This window comes from Mytilus edulis, chromosome 4, assembly GCF_963676685.1.
Source record: "Mytilus edulis chromosome 4, xbMytEdul2.2, whole genome shotgun sequence".
NCBI lineage: Eukaryota > Metazoa > Mollusca > Bivalvia > Mytilida > Mytilidae > Mytilus > Mytilus edulis.
Window position 1 is genome coordinate 44,864,622 of NC_092347.1, and position 15,487 is coordinate 44,880,108.

At 32.7% G+C, this 15,487-nt stretch overlaps 2 protein-coding genes across 3 annotated transcripts; one reads left to right on the plus strand and one right to left on the minus strand.

Annotated features, from left to right (window-relative positions):
• Nucleotides 1–3,994: 3,994 nt before the first annotated feature.
• LOC139518450 (sialate:O-sulfotransferase 1-like) lies at nucleotides 3,995–8,717 on the minus strand. Of its 2 annotated transcripts, XR_011663349.1 has the most exons (5): nucleotides 8,650–8,717; nucleotides 6,607–6,917; nucleotides 5,914–6,041; nucleotides 4,993–5,137; nucleotides 3,995–4,060 (listed from the first exon to the last, which is right to left on the minus strand). XR_011663349.1 is itself a non-coding variant. In XM_071309988.1 (4 exons), the coding sequence occupies exons 1-3, from the start codon at nucleotides 6,959–6,961 to the stop codon at nucleotides 4,994–4,996; spliced, it is 627 nt and encodes a 208-aa protein (XP_071166089.1). In that variant the 5' UTR covers nucleotides 6,962–6,993; the 3' UTR covers nucleotides 3,995–4,060; nucleotide 4,993. The 2 variants fall into 2 exon arrangements, 1 of the variants encoding a protein (XP_071166089.1); XM_071309988.1 differs by lacking the exon at nucleotides 8,650–8,717 and having other exon boundaries at nucleotides 6,607–6,993.
• Nucleotides 8,718–11,806: 3,089 nt separating this feature from the next.
• On the plus strand, nucleotides 11,807–13,284 carry LOC139518451 (sex peptide receptor-like). The gene has a single exon (XM_071309989.1). The coding sequence runs from the start codon at nucleotides 11,890–11,892 to the stop codon at nucleotides 13,159–13,161; it is 1,272 nt and encodes a 423-aa protein (XP_071166090.1). The 5' UTR covers nucleotides 11,807–11,889; the 3' UTR covers nucleotides 13,162–13,284.
• The last annotated feature ends 2,203 nt before the right edge of the window (nucleotides 13,285–15,487 follow it).

The window sequence follows — 15,487 nt, forward strand, 5'->3', positions numbered from 1 at the left end:
ATAAATGCACCTTTTTGTTAAATATTATAATTATATTTTTCGCAAACTAAGGAGTGGTAAAAACTAGACGTTACGATAATATCATGGAAGATGAATCTTTTGCACTTAGTTTTGATAATACAACTGAGAATATTTCAGAAAACAACCTTCTATATGACAAAACCATTGGAATATTCATCGTAGATTTTCGAGTTTATTACAGATATGGATTTGAGTTTTCCTTGTATGGATATTTTATGCCAGTTTGGACATTATTGAACATAGCCTTATATACCACAATGATATGTGTTTTTGTGAAGTGCAATCTTACTTCAAAAACTCATGTGTGCATAATAGCGTTAGCTATAAGTGACAGCATCGCACCAATATGTCCTAGTTTTTTTTGGTTTTATTTTTTCACCGTGAAAGAAGAATTTCGTTATGTGCCGTTTGAATGGTGTCGGGCGTTCCACTATCTGACGGAAATTATACCAAGTTTATTCACATACTCGTCTTTCTTTCTAACAATAGTATTGGCAATTCAGAGGTATACAGTCATAGCTTTCCCTTTTAAGGTTGACAAATTGTGCTCTAGGAAAATAATGAATATTTGTATAATTCTATGCTTTGTAGTTTCTATTTCTATTAGAGCGATTCACTTTTTCCACTACAGCTATGTACAACATACAATTCACCGAACTGAAAATAAAAATACTTCGGAGGAAATTTGTGCTTTTGGAGACCCAGAATGGCTTGATATAACGTTTTCCAAATATGCGGCTATCCTTCAAACTACACATACTATTATCGTTAATGTAATTCCATGTACTTTATTGGTTATAATAGAATGTTTAATGCTAAGAGCAGTGCACAAGAATTCTATTTCAAGAAAAAGAATGGTTAGAAGTTCCACGGGATTATCAAAACTACAGGAAAATGAGAAAAGATTAACGTACACTACAATATCAATAACAGGCGTACTTCTATTGCATAAAATTCCAACTATCTGTATCCAGATCATAGATATTCTGAGATCTATGTTTGGGATCCATCTAATAACAAACCACTTTGATTTATGGACTACAACTGTTGTCTTGAATATATTTTATTGGATGTGTACGCCATCAAACTTTTTGATAACATGTTGTTTGAGTGGAGAATTTAGAAAGGGATTGAAGGGACTGTTTCGTCGTTCAGAAAATCGTGCTCCTACACAAAACTTTTCATTCTTGTCGTCCGGTACAGCTTCATCTCATATGTAATTAATCTTTATTATTAAAGGTATTGCATATGTATACTGCAAAACATATAACTTTCGCAAAAAAAAAGCAATTATACATCGTCATTAATTTGTAAATCTTAAATATGGTATCCCCTTGTGTTTGTACATCGTGAAAATAAGAAAAAATGGCTGTACGCGAAATAACGTATTCAAAAATATAAGTTTGTTTACAGTGTTAAATCTTTTTAGCCGTGTTCAAACAAGAACAGTTACTTAGTTTCCCCGATTAAAAAGGAGTGCATAATGTTTGCCTTACCACATATTATTTATACAGACTTTCTATATTTCACTAAACTAAGCTAATAACATTTTGCCTGGGTTTAAGGGGGTAGACCTTGGTTCAGGGAGATAACTCTTTAAATCAGTTTAGCGTTTGTAAAAGTCAAGTTCATCAATGTTTTTTAAGCATTTACCCGAAACAGATTAAAAATGATCTATGTAACCTAGAAGCTTAGAATATGTTTTTGAAAATAGTTGACACAAACGTACTGATGATTTTAAGAGTTATTTTCCTTAACCTAGGTCTACCTCCTTAATGCGGGGTTCACACATTGCCGATTATTGCTCCCGTTTGAGATCAGACAGCGATACGACACGAAAAGTGAAAAAGTCGGATTAGTATCCTCAATTATCTGGAATGTCCTATTATTGTCTGAACGCAGTCGTTTTAGTTCGTAACAGATTCCTACTGGTCGGGAAGGGTCCGAATAGTTCGGCAAAGCACCCCGACAGTTAGGTGCGTCCCGTAACATTCGGGGAAACTGAGCCGATTTTGTCTAGTCGGATTACAATCGTGCCTATGTCGTGACAGATTCTGCTGTATCGGATCGAATTCCTAACAATGTTCTGTGTATTCGGGACGGTGTCCTGTGGAACGGGAATGATCTGGAAAAGTCCCGACAATAACAGAATACAATACGACTGAGACCAGACAAAGCCGTTTGCAATGCGATAGAGCGGACCGTGATAGGATTACGTTCCGACAGTACCTGATCATCCCGATTATGCCGACAGTTTTAGAACGGATAACTTCCGTCAGAGTCGGTTCACTGCCTTGTCACTATCTGATCTCTGTCGGATTACATTCGGTAGAATCGGGACGCAGTCGTGACAGACTCGGTCGAATTTTACCTGGCGAAAGATACAAATCGAATTTCCATCCACGATTCACAGGATCTTGATCAGACTTTTGACACATTTTAATCGGGAATGGTCCTGTCAAGGACGGCAGTACAAATCGTGAATGTGTGACCCCAGCTTAAGAGTTTCTAAAGAAAATGAATCTAGAAAAGCTCTCTACCAGAACCAGAAGTAATTTGAAAAGATAATTGTCACCTGAGACTTAAAAATCATACTTCTTAAGTCTTGTGCGTCTAAAATGTAAAATCACAAAAATACAGAACTCCGAGTAAAAGTTCAAAACGATGAGATTGACTAACTACGAATCTTACTTTAGTCTTTTTAGTTGCTTTTATATTACTTGTTTTGACAGGCTACTCAAAATAATGGCACAGTATTCGCCCATAAGTTAGTTAGAACAAAATTTCATCGTGCATTATTTTATTTTACATTTTTTCAAAATGAATTCCAGAATCAATTTATCATGTTCTAGAACTATGGTTAGTATCATCCTATCAGAATTAATAATATTGAACGATGACATTAGATATTCTTACATAGATCTTTATCATATCATTTTCAAATTTTCTTTTTAACCTACCATGTATTCTGACATTTATTGTACCATTATTTTTCCTGAGTGGCAATAATTTAAGTATACGGCACAAAATGAAGAATCCGTATAGTAATTTTTGACAAAGACAGTAGTGTTTAATGATCAAAAGTAACATGCAAAAGACTGGCATGGAAGCAGCATTCAATAATTGCTTTCCTCAGGCTAAGCATGTGTTGGTTATTTCTGAATATTTTAAAAGATTTGACCAAACGTACATTTAAAATTAAATTTAGCCTAGAGATTCTATGCATTATGCTGTACTACACAAACAAATGCCAAATCCAACCATTCATGGCAATTGTTTGAGTTATTTATCATTGCAGGTTTGTGTAATATTTCTGATGTATACTATTTCAATATGAAAATAGACTATTGTTTATATAATAATAATACTTTATTCCGAAAGCAATACAGCTTATAGAATACATATACACAATTTTACACCAATATAAGAATTTTATATAAGTATACAAAGAAGATGTGGTATGATAGCCAAAGGGAAAACTCTCCACAAGAGACGAAAATGAAACAGAAATTAACAACTATAGGTCACTGTACGGCCACCGTAAGTGTTCATACTTTTTTCCCACTCAACACAACAGGGACTGATCCGGCATTTAGTATTAAAGGGTCGCAATCATAATAATTTTGACCAGTGGAGTAAACTTATGTTTTTTCTCGATTTTACAAGGTGCACACCATCTCAACGGAGTCCTCTCATGTCACAACAATATCAATATATACGAGGCAACAGAGATCATAACTTCTTAGGGTTTCGATATGATAGAATGAAGCTCAGGACTATGGATGATTGAACATTGATTCAAATAATTTGATAAATACCACTATTCTATCATAAAAAAGGGAATACATGTATCGTTCCAATTTGCTAATTTACTTTCTATATTCATATATTCTCTATACATAAACTAAGCGTAAAAAAGCACCACCAACTGCGAACCTCAACAAGTCTTTCCGTATAATAACTAAACAATTAATATATGTTAAAATAAGTTTTATTGCGTTCAGTTTTGGAGTATTTCATTGCCTGATTTTTGCATCCTCTGCAAATATAAAAATCCAAAGCTATATAAGTGTTAAAAATTATGATATAATGTACACAGCATCTATGAAAACATATTATCACATCGTGCAGTCATTATATGTTAATTATTCTGTTATACGCCTAAATTAAAAGTGCAAGTTTATATTTAATATTGTTGAATTTTTGTGTTATTGCTTTTCAATTAGGTCAATAAAAGACGAACCTTTTCATTGGTTTCATGGAAAACGGCAAAGTCTGGTTTTAAAATCATTGCCAATGAAAAGACGAACCTTTTCATTGGTTTCATGGAAAACGGCAAAGTTTTTTATAAATAATATAAATAATATATAAATACATTGAGATTGATTGTAGTTTGTTTAACGCTCAGTGGCAAAGATTTCATGCACGGATTTAGCAATAAATATAATATGTAGGTCTTGTACTAGTGTTGTTCCTCGTCGCCAAACACCAAAGTAGTATATATTTTTTTTTAGGATTTATAGGACAAGGGGTTCCAATTAAGGTGGTACCCAACACTTTCACTAAAATTAATTCGGCTCGTTTAATTTTCCTAAAATTTGGTCAAAGTACTTTGACCCTAAATACTTTGACCCTTTAACAAAAATATAAAAATTTCAAAAATTTTGAACCAACCGTTTTGTCAGAAAAATTACACTGGTTATTTAGCAGTTTGACAAACACCAGTTTTGATCATTGAGAAGCTTAATATTCCTTAAATTTTACAACACAACGTAATTAAAACGTTTAGATGACTTTACAGAGTTATCTCCCTGTAGTGTTAGGTACCACCTTAATTATCCAAATTATTTTCAAATTTGATGATTAAATATATGCACTAAATGAAAAACATAAAGATTCATTTTAACTTGATCAGATATTACCTTATACGTAGTATCACATACGTAGTACACGGAATGTATCAAAAATTACCTCATACGTAGTATATGGAGTTCCTACACCCGCCACCGCACATCCTGCTCTTTTCTTTACTACATGGCATATTACATTCACTTTCGGGTACTCGTGGAAATTTAACAGTGTCCATTGTGTTTCCGCAAAAACACGCTTTTGTATACTGTACCAATGCAGAAAGATTTCGTTTAATTGTTTTTAAATATCTTTGAATCTTGGATTCAACAAAAGATAAGATACAATTAGCTTTTATTGCAAGTCGTAGTTTATTTCATATTATTTTAATTCATGTACAAAATGTGTTTTCTTGATTATTGAAATGTTCGAATGCTTTCTCGTTGCGTACAAACCTTATCGCTCAAGAAAGTGACATCGCGATTATATTGTGTCAATAGAAAACGTAGAGAAAAAAAGCTTACCGACAAAGTGGTGCAGTGGAGAAGGATATTCTTACCCTTCCAAACCATCTGATATCATCCGGGTTTTTAATTGGAAACATGTTGCTCACTCTTTAGTTTTGTATGTTATGTTCGTGTACTGTGGTTAGTCTTTCGATTTTTTTTCGCTCTTTGACATGGCATTGTAAGTTTGATTTCAACTTAGGAGATTGTATATTTCCCTGATATCTTTCGCCTCTCTTTTTTAAGCAATAGATATACATCATTTTGAGGCGACAGGCACTAATTACATTTGTATTCTAGCATTAGCATTTGTGTATTTTATTTGTGTAGTACATTAACTACAGTCTAGATAGATATTACTTTAGAAGTTAAAAATGTTTTTCATAACTGTAATTTTTAACTGAATATAAATAAATTTAGAATTGTCTGCAAAAATATATTATATATGTTACTATGAAAAATTACCATAAGTATCGGAAATAAAAAATCTTCGTCTCAAAACTTAATTTTAAGTTTGCAATAACTAAGTTTAACTAACCTGTAAACCAAGGTATTTAAATCCTTTGCAGATACTTTTGCATTTTGCCAAAGAAAGATCGTTTACATACAAGTTTGACTTGGCGTTCAGCATTCGACCTCCACAATCTTTATAGCATCCGATATATCCTACAATACATATCGGTGAAAGAAATTATTATACCTACACATGTAGTCTTCTATCGTACCTTATTGCACTATTTGTAGTTAAAACAATTCCTTATGCAATCCCACTCCGGGGTTTATCTAACTTTTTATTATTGCCAAAACCTTACCAGGCTAATCTGGACAAATTATACATTATTTGTAATGGTAAAAATTTATAAAACATTCAAATAAATAGATTGACAATTGTACCTTTAAATACGCGTCAATTGTTTTTGGAAAAGAAAAGTGCCTGTATTTAAGCGTCGCGTTAAAACCAATTTGTGTACTTTTCTTAAAATATTTCAGTTATACATTAATTAAGGCAGCAATAATTTACCGAAGTTGAAATATCAATAAAATAATTCTGCCATTTTAAATAAGACTGTCACGGAACCTTTTCCAAGAAATGTAAATATAAAAAAGTAGTTCTCAATTATACCTGCATCATATCGATTTTTTCTGACTGTGTAATTTTTAAAGTGTAAAATCAATACATGTATTAAAAATTGTCAGGTAAATATAAGCAAAAATTAATTTTACATTTTACCTGTCGTTTCACGATGAACATTCGAAAAATGTATGTCTTTTACGTCCTTCTTTAAGTACTTCAAGCCATTTTCTATTGCAGTTAATCGGTGAATACTCGAGTTCGTGATTTCTTTTAGGCGATCCACTTTTGTCATTACAGCATCAAGTAGATTGATTTTTTTCTCAATGCTGGCTAGTTTGGTCATTATTCTGGCATCAGTCATTGGTGCAACATCAGATTTGTTTTCAGATAAAAGAAATCCTCTGACAGGGACATCCTTTGCTCCATTCACTGTCAAGGTTATATGGTTTTGCTCAGCTACTACCAGTCTGTCAACAAGTCCAAACAAACCAAATAAACGTAAGAACTGCATGGTGTTCTTTCCAGGTTTATCACAGAAGTTCTTTTATATTTGTTACATGTAATTTTCAGATTGCATGTTAAAAAAATTATAAGCACCTACTTGACCAAACATTGATCGTTAATTATATATTCAATGTTATAAGCAGATTCTTGGAACTGTTGTTTTAAACTTCATGAAATCGATTAGGATTGTTGTTTTTGACCGATATTTTTTTTATAAGCCGCAGTTTCCAAACACCAACTGTAGCTGCCTAAGCTAGCTTTCTATAGTTCACGTACTAAGAGTGCATTTCTTTCCAACACATACGATGCAAACGGCTGAGAGCGCTACAAATGCGTATGCAGTTTGCCGTTTGTCGTTTGTTAGTACAAACGCTACAAAGGTTTCTAACTTCAACCTGATTAAACGATGTGTTTGTTTCTACGTTTGTAAAAAGCCTGTTTACCAACAACATGTGCATGCATTATTGAAAGTTCAAACAGGGTCAGTAAAGACTTATTAAACGATGTATTTGTTTCTACTTTTGTAGCGTTTAGAAAACAACAACAAACGCGACACAACGTTTACAAAATTTTGGCTAGAAAGAAATTCACTCTAAGTTGTTCAATTTTACCGTACCTTCCAATTCATGTGCAAATTTCTATTAACTTGTAAACAATAAATAATATAATTATGTGTGTAGCATCCTGTAAAATGTATTTAGGCAAAATAATGTTAATTAAAACATTTAAAAAAATAATCCAATATGGTGAAAAATGCGACATAACCCAAGAATTATTATTCTAAAATATGATCATTCAGAAATATTACGAAAATTGATTGCGTGGAATTAAGATAAAGTTTTTTTGAAAAGAAAAGTTCGCTCTATAAATAATAAGGTGTTAAACATTTTGAACGAACAAATAGTATAATATAGATTGAATAAATTTGAGAATGAATACCGGGAATGTGTCAAAGTACCAACAACCCGGCCGACCGAAGAGCAGAAAACAGTCTTTTCAATATAAATTAATATATTGGCATTTCAATATAAATAAATATATTGGCAAAGTGTCTTTTATTCCTGCGCTTGCGCGTATTTCTATCTAGCATACATGTCTAAGTTACAGTTAATTTATAAAACTCCTCGAATAATTAGTGATTTTGTAAAGTCACTTACAGTGCCAGTTATTTTGTAAATACCACTTTAAACTGCGTTTCGACGGACACACCTATTTTGTTTACATCGTTTCATTCCAGAAAATTTACATTAAAAAAACACCCTGATCCATCACAAATGGAACACCGTTAAACTGACTGTCGAACAGATATGGAATTGTCAATTGATACAGCTGGCAGACCCCAAAACAGGAAATCAATGGATTCAACCTGGTTTCTAGTATATGACCCTAACAAAACGCTTTGTTTGATAACAAGACTAGTATGTAGTAAATGTCTTCAAGACATACAAAGAAATTTTATATCTTCATCTGTCAGATGAATACGGGTTTTTTTTGACGATTTTTATCACATCTCCGCATGGAAAAACTTCAAACCTACATTAAACAAATATTTACTTTTAATTTGATTTTGATCTAAAGAATGGAAAAAGTATAGAAACTTATTTAAAGTTTTATCACTTTGTGATTTTATGAATGTATTAGACAGTATTTTAGATATGACCAATGTAAAAAATGCAAGTACAAAACAGTTTTTACCTTTACCTAGCTGTTGTCTTGTTTGATACAATAGACCACTTTCGAGTTCATCCGTCACCGGAAAAAACTCGTCAATTGCCTTTTTGACGTCATTTACCAGATAGAGGGGGTCGCCTGTGGGTGCAATCAACAGTTTTTTACGTGACGTCATTCTGTAACAGGGCATGTAATAGTGGACCCATCATGCAGAAGTCAGATATTCATAGTTATATAGATATCTATACATCAATGGAAAGATAATTCTATGAACTTTCTGATTAAATAAAAAAAAATCCAACATCTCTTGTTTAAACATGCAAATTGGTACAAGTTATCAGCTGGAAATTAGGCATTTTCCCCCTAAAAAAACTTAAAAACAGACCACCTTTGGACACACGGACACGGATCAGTAACCTGTGCATATATTTGAGATTTCTTATAATATGTATTTCGAAGAGCTTATCCGGCTGATTTAAGAAAATGTAGTTTCGGCCTACGTTCGCCTGCTCCGAAAGGAGCTATCTTACCTGACAAATCAAAGTGCTTTTTGCAACAGGTGAAAATCAGCTGTTTATGGAGTTGCCTCCCATATAGTAGGAAGTCACAAAAACATTTTTTTTTTTTAAATCTTGACAAAAGTGGCATTTTAATTGAACTTCAATATATGTTTTTCACATTGAACATAAAAAACAATCAACTTTTTCATTTAGTGGTATATAAATAGCAGGGAATTCCATCAGTATGTAAATGTCACTGGGGAAATACCCCTAGTTTTTAGTACGAAACTGTTTATAGCACCCTTTGTATCCCTGCACTATTTACGTTCATCAAGCGTCTTAGTGATCGTCATTGTGCAGGATAAACTAGAAATAATGATTGTTCTGTAAGTACTTAATGACAATTCCCTAATGACAGCAATGCTGATTGTCAATTTTGAGAATTCAATTTGCCGAATAATTCGTACAATATAGAATTATAGTTTTCCAACCACTCGCTCAACATTGGAATGGAAGTGACGACGCCCTTAAACGCACAAATGACGTTCACTAAAACCAGAGTTTTTGACGGAAATGCATCGAACTCGAAAGTTTGTTTATGAATATAGATTATTTTATAGAATGCAAATGAACAATACAACACTTATTTGCTTTTGTATATCAATTTTCATGCCACAATAAGATGCACTCGTCCTGATATGCATGCAATATTTGTCACTGGACCATATAGCATAAACAAATAAATTTCTTACTCTTTCCATATGTGTATTTTTCTCCTTTCACAACGGCAAACATTACAATGCACTGTCTTTATATTTGATCATAATATTTGATGACATAGTTTATAAAAAAAAAAAGAAAAAGAAAGATGTGGTATGATTGTCAATGAGAAAACTCTCCACAAGATACCAAAATGACACAGAAATTAACAGCTATAGTTCACCGTACGGCCTTCAACAATGAATAAAGCCCATACCGCATAGTAAGCTATAAAACAGCCCGAAATGACAAAGTAAAACAATTCAAACGAGAAAACTAACGGCCTAATTTATGTATATAAAATGAACGAAAAACAAATATGCAACACATAAACAAACGACAACCACTGATTTACAGGCTCCTGACTTGGGACCGGCACATACATACAGAATGTGGCGGGGTTAAACATGTTAGCAGGATTCCAACCCTCTCCCTAACCTGGGATAGTGGTATAACAGTACAACATAAGAACAAACTATAAAAATCAGTTGAAAAAGGCTTAACTCATCAGATGGATAAAAAAATACGAGTGGACGTGGACGGTTACTTGTACACCCCAACAACAAAAAGAAACAATCTGAGAGTACTCGCAGTTAACTGACAGCTAGTTCAAAGCCTCTAACAACTAATAAAAAAATTATGCATCTAAGACTAAATTATCAATCCGTACACATCCAACATCCAATTGATATCCAATTGATTTCGTGTAAAGACGTCATAAACATTCAGAGAAAAAAATGACCTTGTGTTACGCTGTTCATTATTTACAGAATCACTATATAAAAAATCATTTACTGAGTTTCGAACAAGTTTATAGGTAAGAGGTTGTTTTATTTCCTTTCTGTGAGTAACAAGTTTCGATTTATGAGTTTGACTGTCCCTCTGGTATCGTTCGTCCCTCTTTTAAACTTCTTTATATTTTCCCCTGTTCAGTATGTTACATTTTAACTTTCCCTTAATTATTAGAATTAACTTTTGTGTGCAAGTTTGCTCTTGATTTAAAGACCATGTTACTACAATATGTCAGCTGTTTGATGAAAATTGCAAATTGAAGTACATTATTTTTTCATTTGTTTTTGTAAATGATAGACATTTACTGTTAATTTTTTGTAATATCCTTTTGGCGTGGCTCGGTACTTATACATCCCACATTGTGTTATTGTGTTATATCCTTTTTTGTATTCTTATTTTTCAATTTTGCTCACATGCTTTGTCTATATGCCATTTTGTTTTTCTTTGTTGACATACTTGTTTGTTAAATTTAAAGTGCATGATAAAGATTATAACACAATGTTGATTGCTGTACCCCTATTTTTGACATTTTTACATGTTATTTTCCGTTTTGAATTTTCCATGGAGTTCGGTATTTTTGTCATGACGGACATTTTATAATTTACTATATCATATGGGATTTGCTTTGATAAATGTCGTGCAGTGACGTATAGCTGTTTACTTGCCCATCCTTTAATCTCTAGTGGATAGTTGTCTTATTGCACGGTAATCATACCACACCTCTTTAATTGTACATAATATTAACATTGACATCAGGTTATATTAAACACTCTGTTCTCTTTGTCAGATCTTTCAATCATATTGCTAGACACTGATTAATACAAAACAAATTATTTCTCTATAGTAAAACTTTTTTTTAGGAAAATTGTCAGATAAAAGGTAAAATATCAAAACTGAGAATACCTTATAGGCATTTATTTGATCCATCACGATATTTTTAAATAGAATCTAAATTATTACTGATATCAAATATGATTCATAATTTTTTATTCATGCATTATTAATGTAAAAAATATTTATTTTATTATAGATTAACTCGACTCATCATTCAAAATAATTACATCATTATGTGATGCGGTTATCTAAATTAATTTTTGTACAAAATGAAGCAAAACGTTCATTGATTGAGATTGCATTATACCTACCAGGTGTAAAATAGTATTCAATTCAAGTTTGAGGAAAAACTAATCATTTGTTATAACGACAATATAAAATGGAAAATATAACAAATATGCAAAATGCAACAAGATTAAATAGAACATTGGAGGATCCAGTTTCTAATTCTGTCAACCTAAATACAGAATTAAATCTTACCATTGGTAGTAATATAACCAACTTGACTGACTCGGAGGTAATTGTTGTGGATTTTCGCCAATTTTATAAATATGGATTTGAATTTATACTGTACGGCTACTTCATGCCAGTTTGGGCATCGATGAGTATTATAATGTATGCTCTAATGATAACCGTTTTCATACGATATGGAATGACCTCAAAGACCCACATATGTTTGATAGCTATAGCAATATGTGACAGTGTTTCGCCAATTGCTCCGACATCCATTTGGGTCTACTTCTTTGCTATCAAGAAACATTATTATTACTTGCCATTTGAATGGTGTAAGATATACCACTACACAACGGAAGTTATACCACAATTCTTCACGTACACGTCATATTTTATAACAATTATGATGACTGTGCAAAGATATATTATGGTTGCGCATCCATTTAAAGCTGAAAAACTTTGTTCAAAGACTGTTGTCTATGTTATGATTGTCTTGTGTTTTCTTACATCAGTAGCAATACGTCTTGTACATTTATTCCATTATAAATACAGCAAAACATCAGTGCCTGGCATAGACAACGCAAATACAACAATGCAAGCGTGTACGTTTAGTCGTCCGGACTGGATGCCAGTATCATTTTACACATACTTGGGATTTTTGATGACCGCACAAACAATCATAGTCGGGGTAATTCCATGCACGGTGTTAGTTGTTAGCGAACTATTAATGATAAAGGCAATAAACGCCAGATCAGCAAAACGTGAAACGATGACATCCAAAGCCAAGGGTCAGTCTCATAACGCCAAAAATGAAAGGAGATTGACCATTGCGACGATATGTATAACTGCAGTAACACTTTTTTATATGGTCCCCGTAGTCATAATACAAGTGATTGATGTATTAGTTTTGATGTTTGATTTTGATATTGGAGATTATAATAATCTAAGAACTGCAATTGTTGTATTGAATGTGTTGTATTGGATGTGTATTCCATCTAACTTTCTTATTACTTGTTGCTTAAGTCGAGAATTCAGACGTGGGATCCGGAGTCTTTTCATTAAACCTAAAACAGTCCAGAACACGATCATATCGATTGTTTCTTTGGCAAAAACTCAAGAATCGGTGTGCAACTCGGAAACAACAGAATCTGTGAAAGGCAATGACTCTGAAACTGTAGTTGATGAGCAGAAAATTTAAATGCATTTAATCGGAAGCAACTGATTTATTTGTAAGGTTCATGTTGAAGTGACAAAAATCAAAGAACTGTTATATTTAAACATATTTGATATATAAAACATTTTTTGAATAAAGAAGATGGCAGTGTACGTACATCAAATAGCAACAATAACCTACAGTATTTGGCAATTGAACAGCTAGGGGTCTATTTTTTATTCCGACTTATATAAAATCGTTTATATCTAGGCTTGAACATACAGGTACATGCCTGGTAAATGACAGCAAACGTCAAAACATCAGAAATGTTTAGTTAGAGTAACCTATAGACAACAATAGCTATCCAATAATTCTACAATAATGTGTCACAATACCAATAAAAGTTTAGTTCCTACTTGTTATGGCCTGATACTGTTAAAATATATATAAATAAATGACATTTTCACAATTTCATTTCTGTGTTATTCAACTGTTAAATGTATTTGGATTAAGCATAAAGTAGCAAATATACATATATAAATATGTTTACAAAAACCTTCGTTTTATGAGTGTTGCCTGTCCCAACTCTCCAAAGTGACTTAGTCGGAAGTCACGGAAAATGTTTTGACTGTATCATTATCACAGTGTAGATACTATTCTGTACGCTATCCGGAAGTCGCGATTTTCGAAGCGATGATTTCCAACTGGCTAACAGGACGGTTTTGCCTACGGTAACTTTTCTCATCATTTGTTTACTCCTATATCTACAAAGTGCTTTGATCATCTTCAAGGTATATATAGCAGCATACATATGAGTAACTGTAACAAAAACATGCATTAGAATATAAAATATACGTGTGCATCACATCAATCTGGTAGAAAAAAGTGAAATCGATGGACAATTTTGCTCTCGTAGTACAAAGCAAATAATCTTTTATTGCAAATATTTGCATCAGTTTACAGTTAAATATATACTGTTTCAATATTCTTTTCGTACTTAAGTAGAATATTCGTATTTCCCATAAAAAAATATGTTTTCCTTGAGGATCCCAAAATAAATTACTGTACGATCAGTCTAGAACTGACTGTATTCTAGAAGCGATTTAAGATTTTTTGACTGTATGACCAGTCGTGATTTTGAAGAAAAAACAACAGCAATTTGAAGGTATATACGTGTATATGTGATATTATGAACTATCCAGAGAACTTCTGTATAACGTGTAATTACTTTCATCAGACAATACAAATATATTTCTGATGAATTTTTTAGACGGCAAAATAATTGTATTTTTGTTCCATCAGTCTTATTTAAAATCAAATGCCTAAAAAGTAATACATGATTCTCTTATGGACTTTGTAATAGTGTATCGTTACAGTTATCTGTTTAGCTATTACATTTTTAAAGATTATTTACACCGTCCGCCGTTGACCAATTGATGATAACATAAATCAAGCTTGTCTTTTAAAATAACAAACAAAGGATAAAGACAGCTTTGCGTAGGGGGATAATTCATGTGATATAATTTTGGTAAGTTTACAGAAATAGAAGGTCCATAATGCATTAATCGAGTAAAAATGGAGCAATTTCAGAAAACTTTAATGATTGGTTTAGGAGGTGTTGGAAATACCTGATGGGTGCCCCATATAATGTAATGTTCAAGTCCGTATCTTATATAAAGTAACCCCATACAAGATTTTTACTAAAATTCGAAATAGACGGTACACAATACAGTCATTATCATTTATGATAAGGAATCCGAATAAGATTAATTAATAGTTACATCAGTGATTCAAAAAAAGGGGACCCGGCAGTTTGAAACCCTTTTTAACTATCAATTCATTTGTATGGGAACATATATTTGGAATCCCCTTTTCGCCTGGATTTGACCCCTCTCCATTTAAAAATGGCCGGAACCCCCAATGTATATTAAGTGGTTTATGAGGAGATGCGCTTACAAAACCGGCGAAACATATTGTATCGGTCCAACGGACGAACGGAAAGACGGACTTCTTTATCACTATAACCCCCCGCTTGACAAAGTGGTGAACAATAGACACAAAATACAGTTTTCTCGTTTGAATTGTTTTACATTGTCTTATCGAGGCCTTTTATAGCTCACTATTCGGTATGGGCTTTGCTCATTGTTGAAGGCCGTACGGTGACCTATAGTTGTTAATGTCTGTGTCATTTTGGTCTTTTGTGGATAGTTGTCTCATTGGCAATCATACCACATCTTTTTTATATAGCTCTACATCTTAAACAAAGTGAAGGAACTGTGATCAATTATAGGCTACAGTACGGCCTCGAATGTGTGTAAATACATGCATTGTTATATAACAACTAAATCTGTGTGTTTGTACAATTTTAAGT

Coding starts and splice junctions, on each gene's coding strand:
- LOC139518450 (XM_071309988.1), bottom strand. CDS start 6,961: ATGCAGTTCTTACGTTTATTTGGTTTGTTTGGACTTGTTGACAGACTG. Junction 6,042..6,606: donor TGTTCATCGTGAAACGACAG/GTAAAATGTAAA, acceptor TATGTATTGTAG/GATATATCGGATGCTATAAA. Junction 5,138..5,913: donor TTAAATACCTTGGTTTACAG/GTTAGTTAAACT, acceptor GCATTGGTACAG/TATACAAAAGCGTGTTTTTG.
- LOC139518451 (XM_071309989.1), top strand. CDS start 11,890: ATGGAAAATATAACAAATATGCAAAATGCAACAAGATTAAATAGAACA.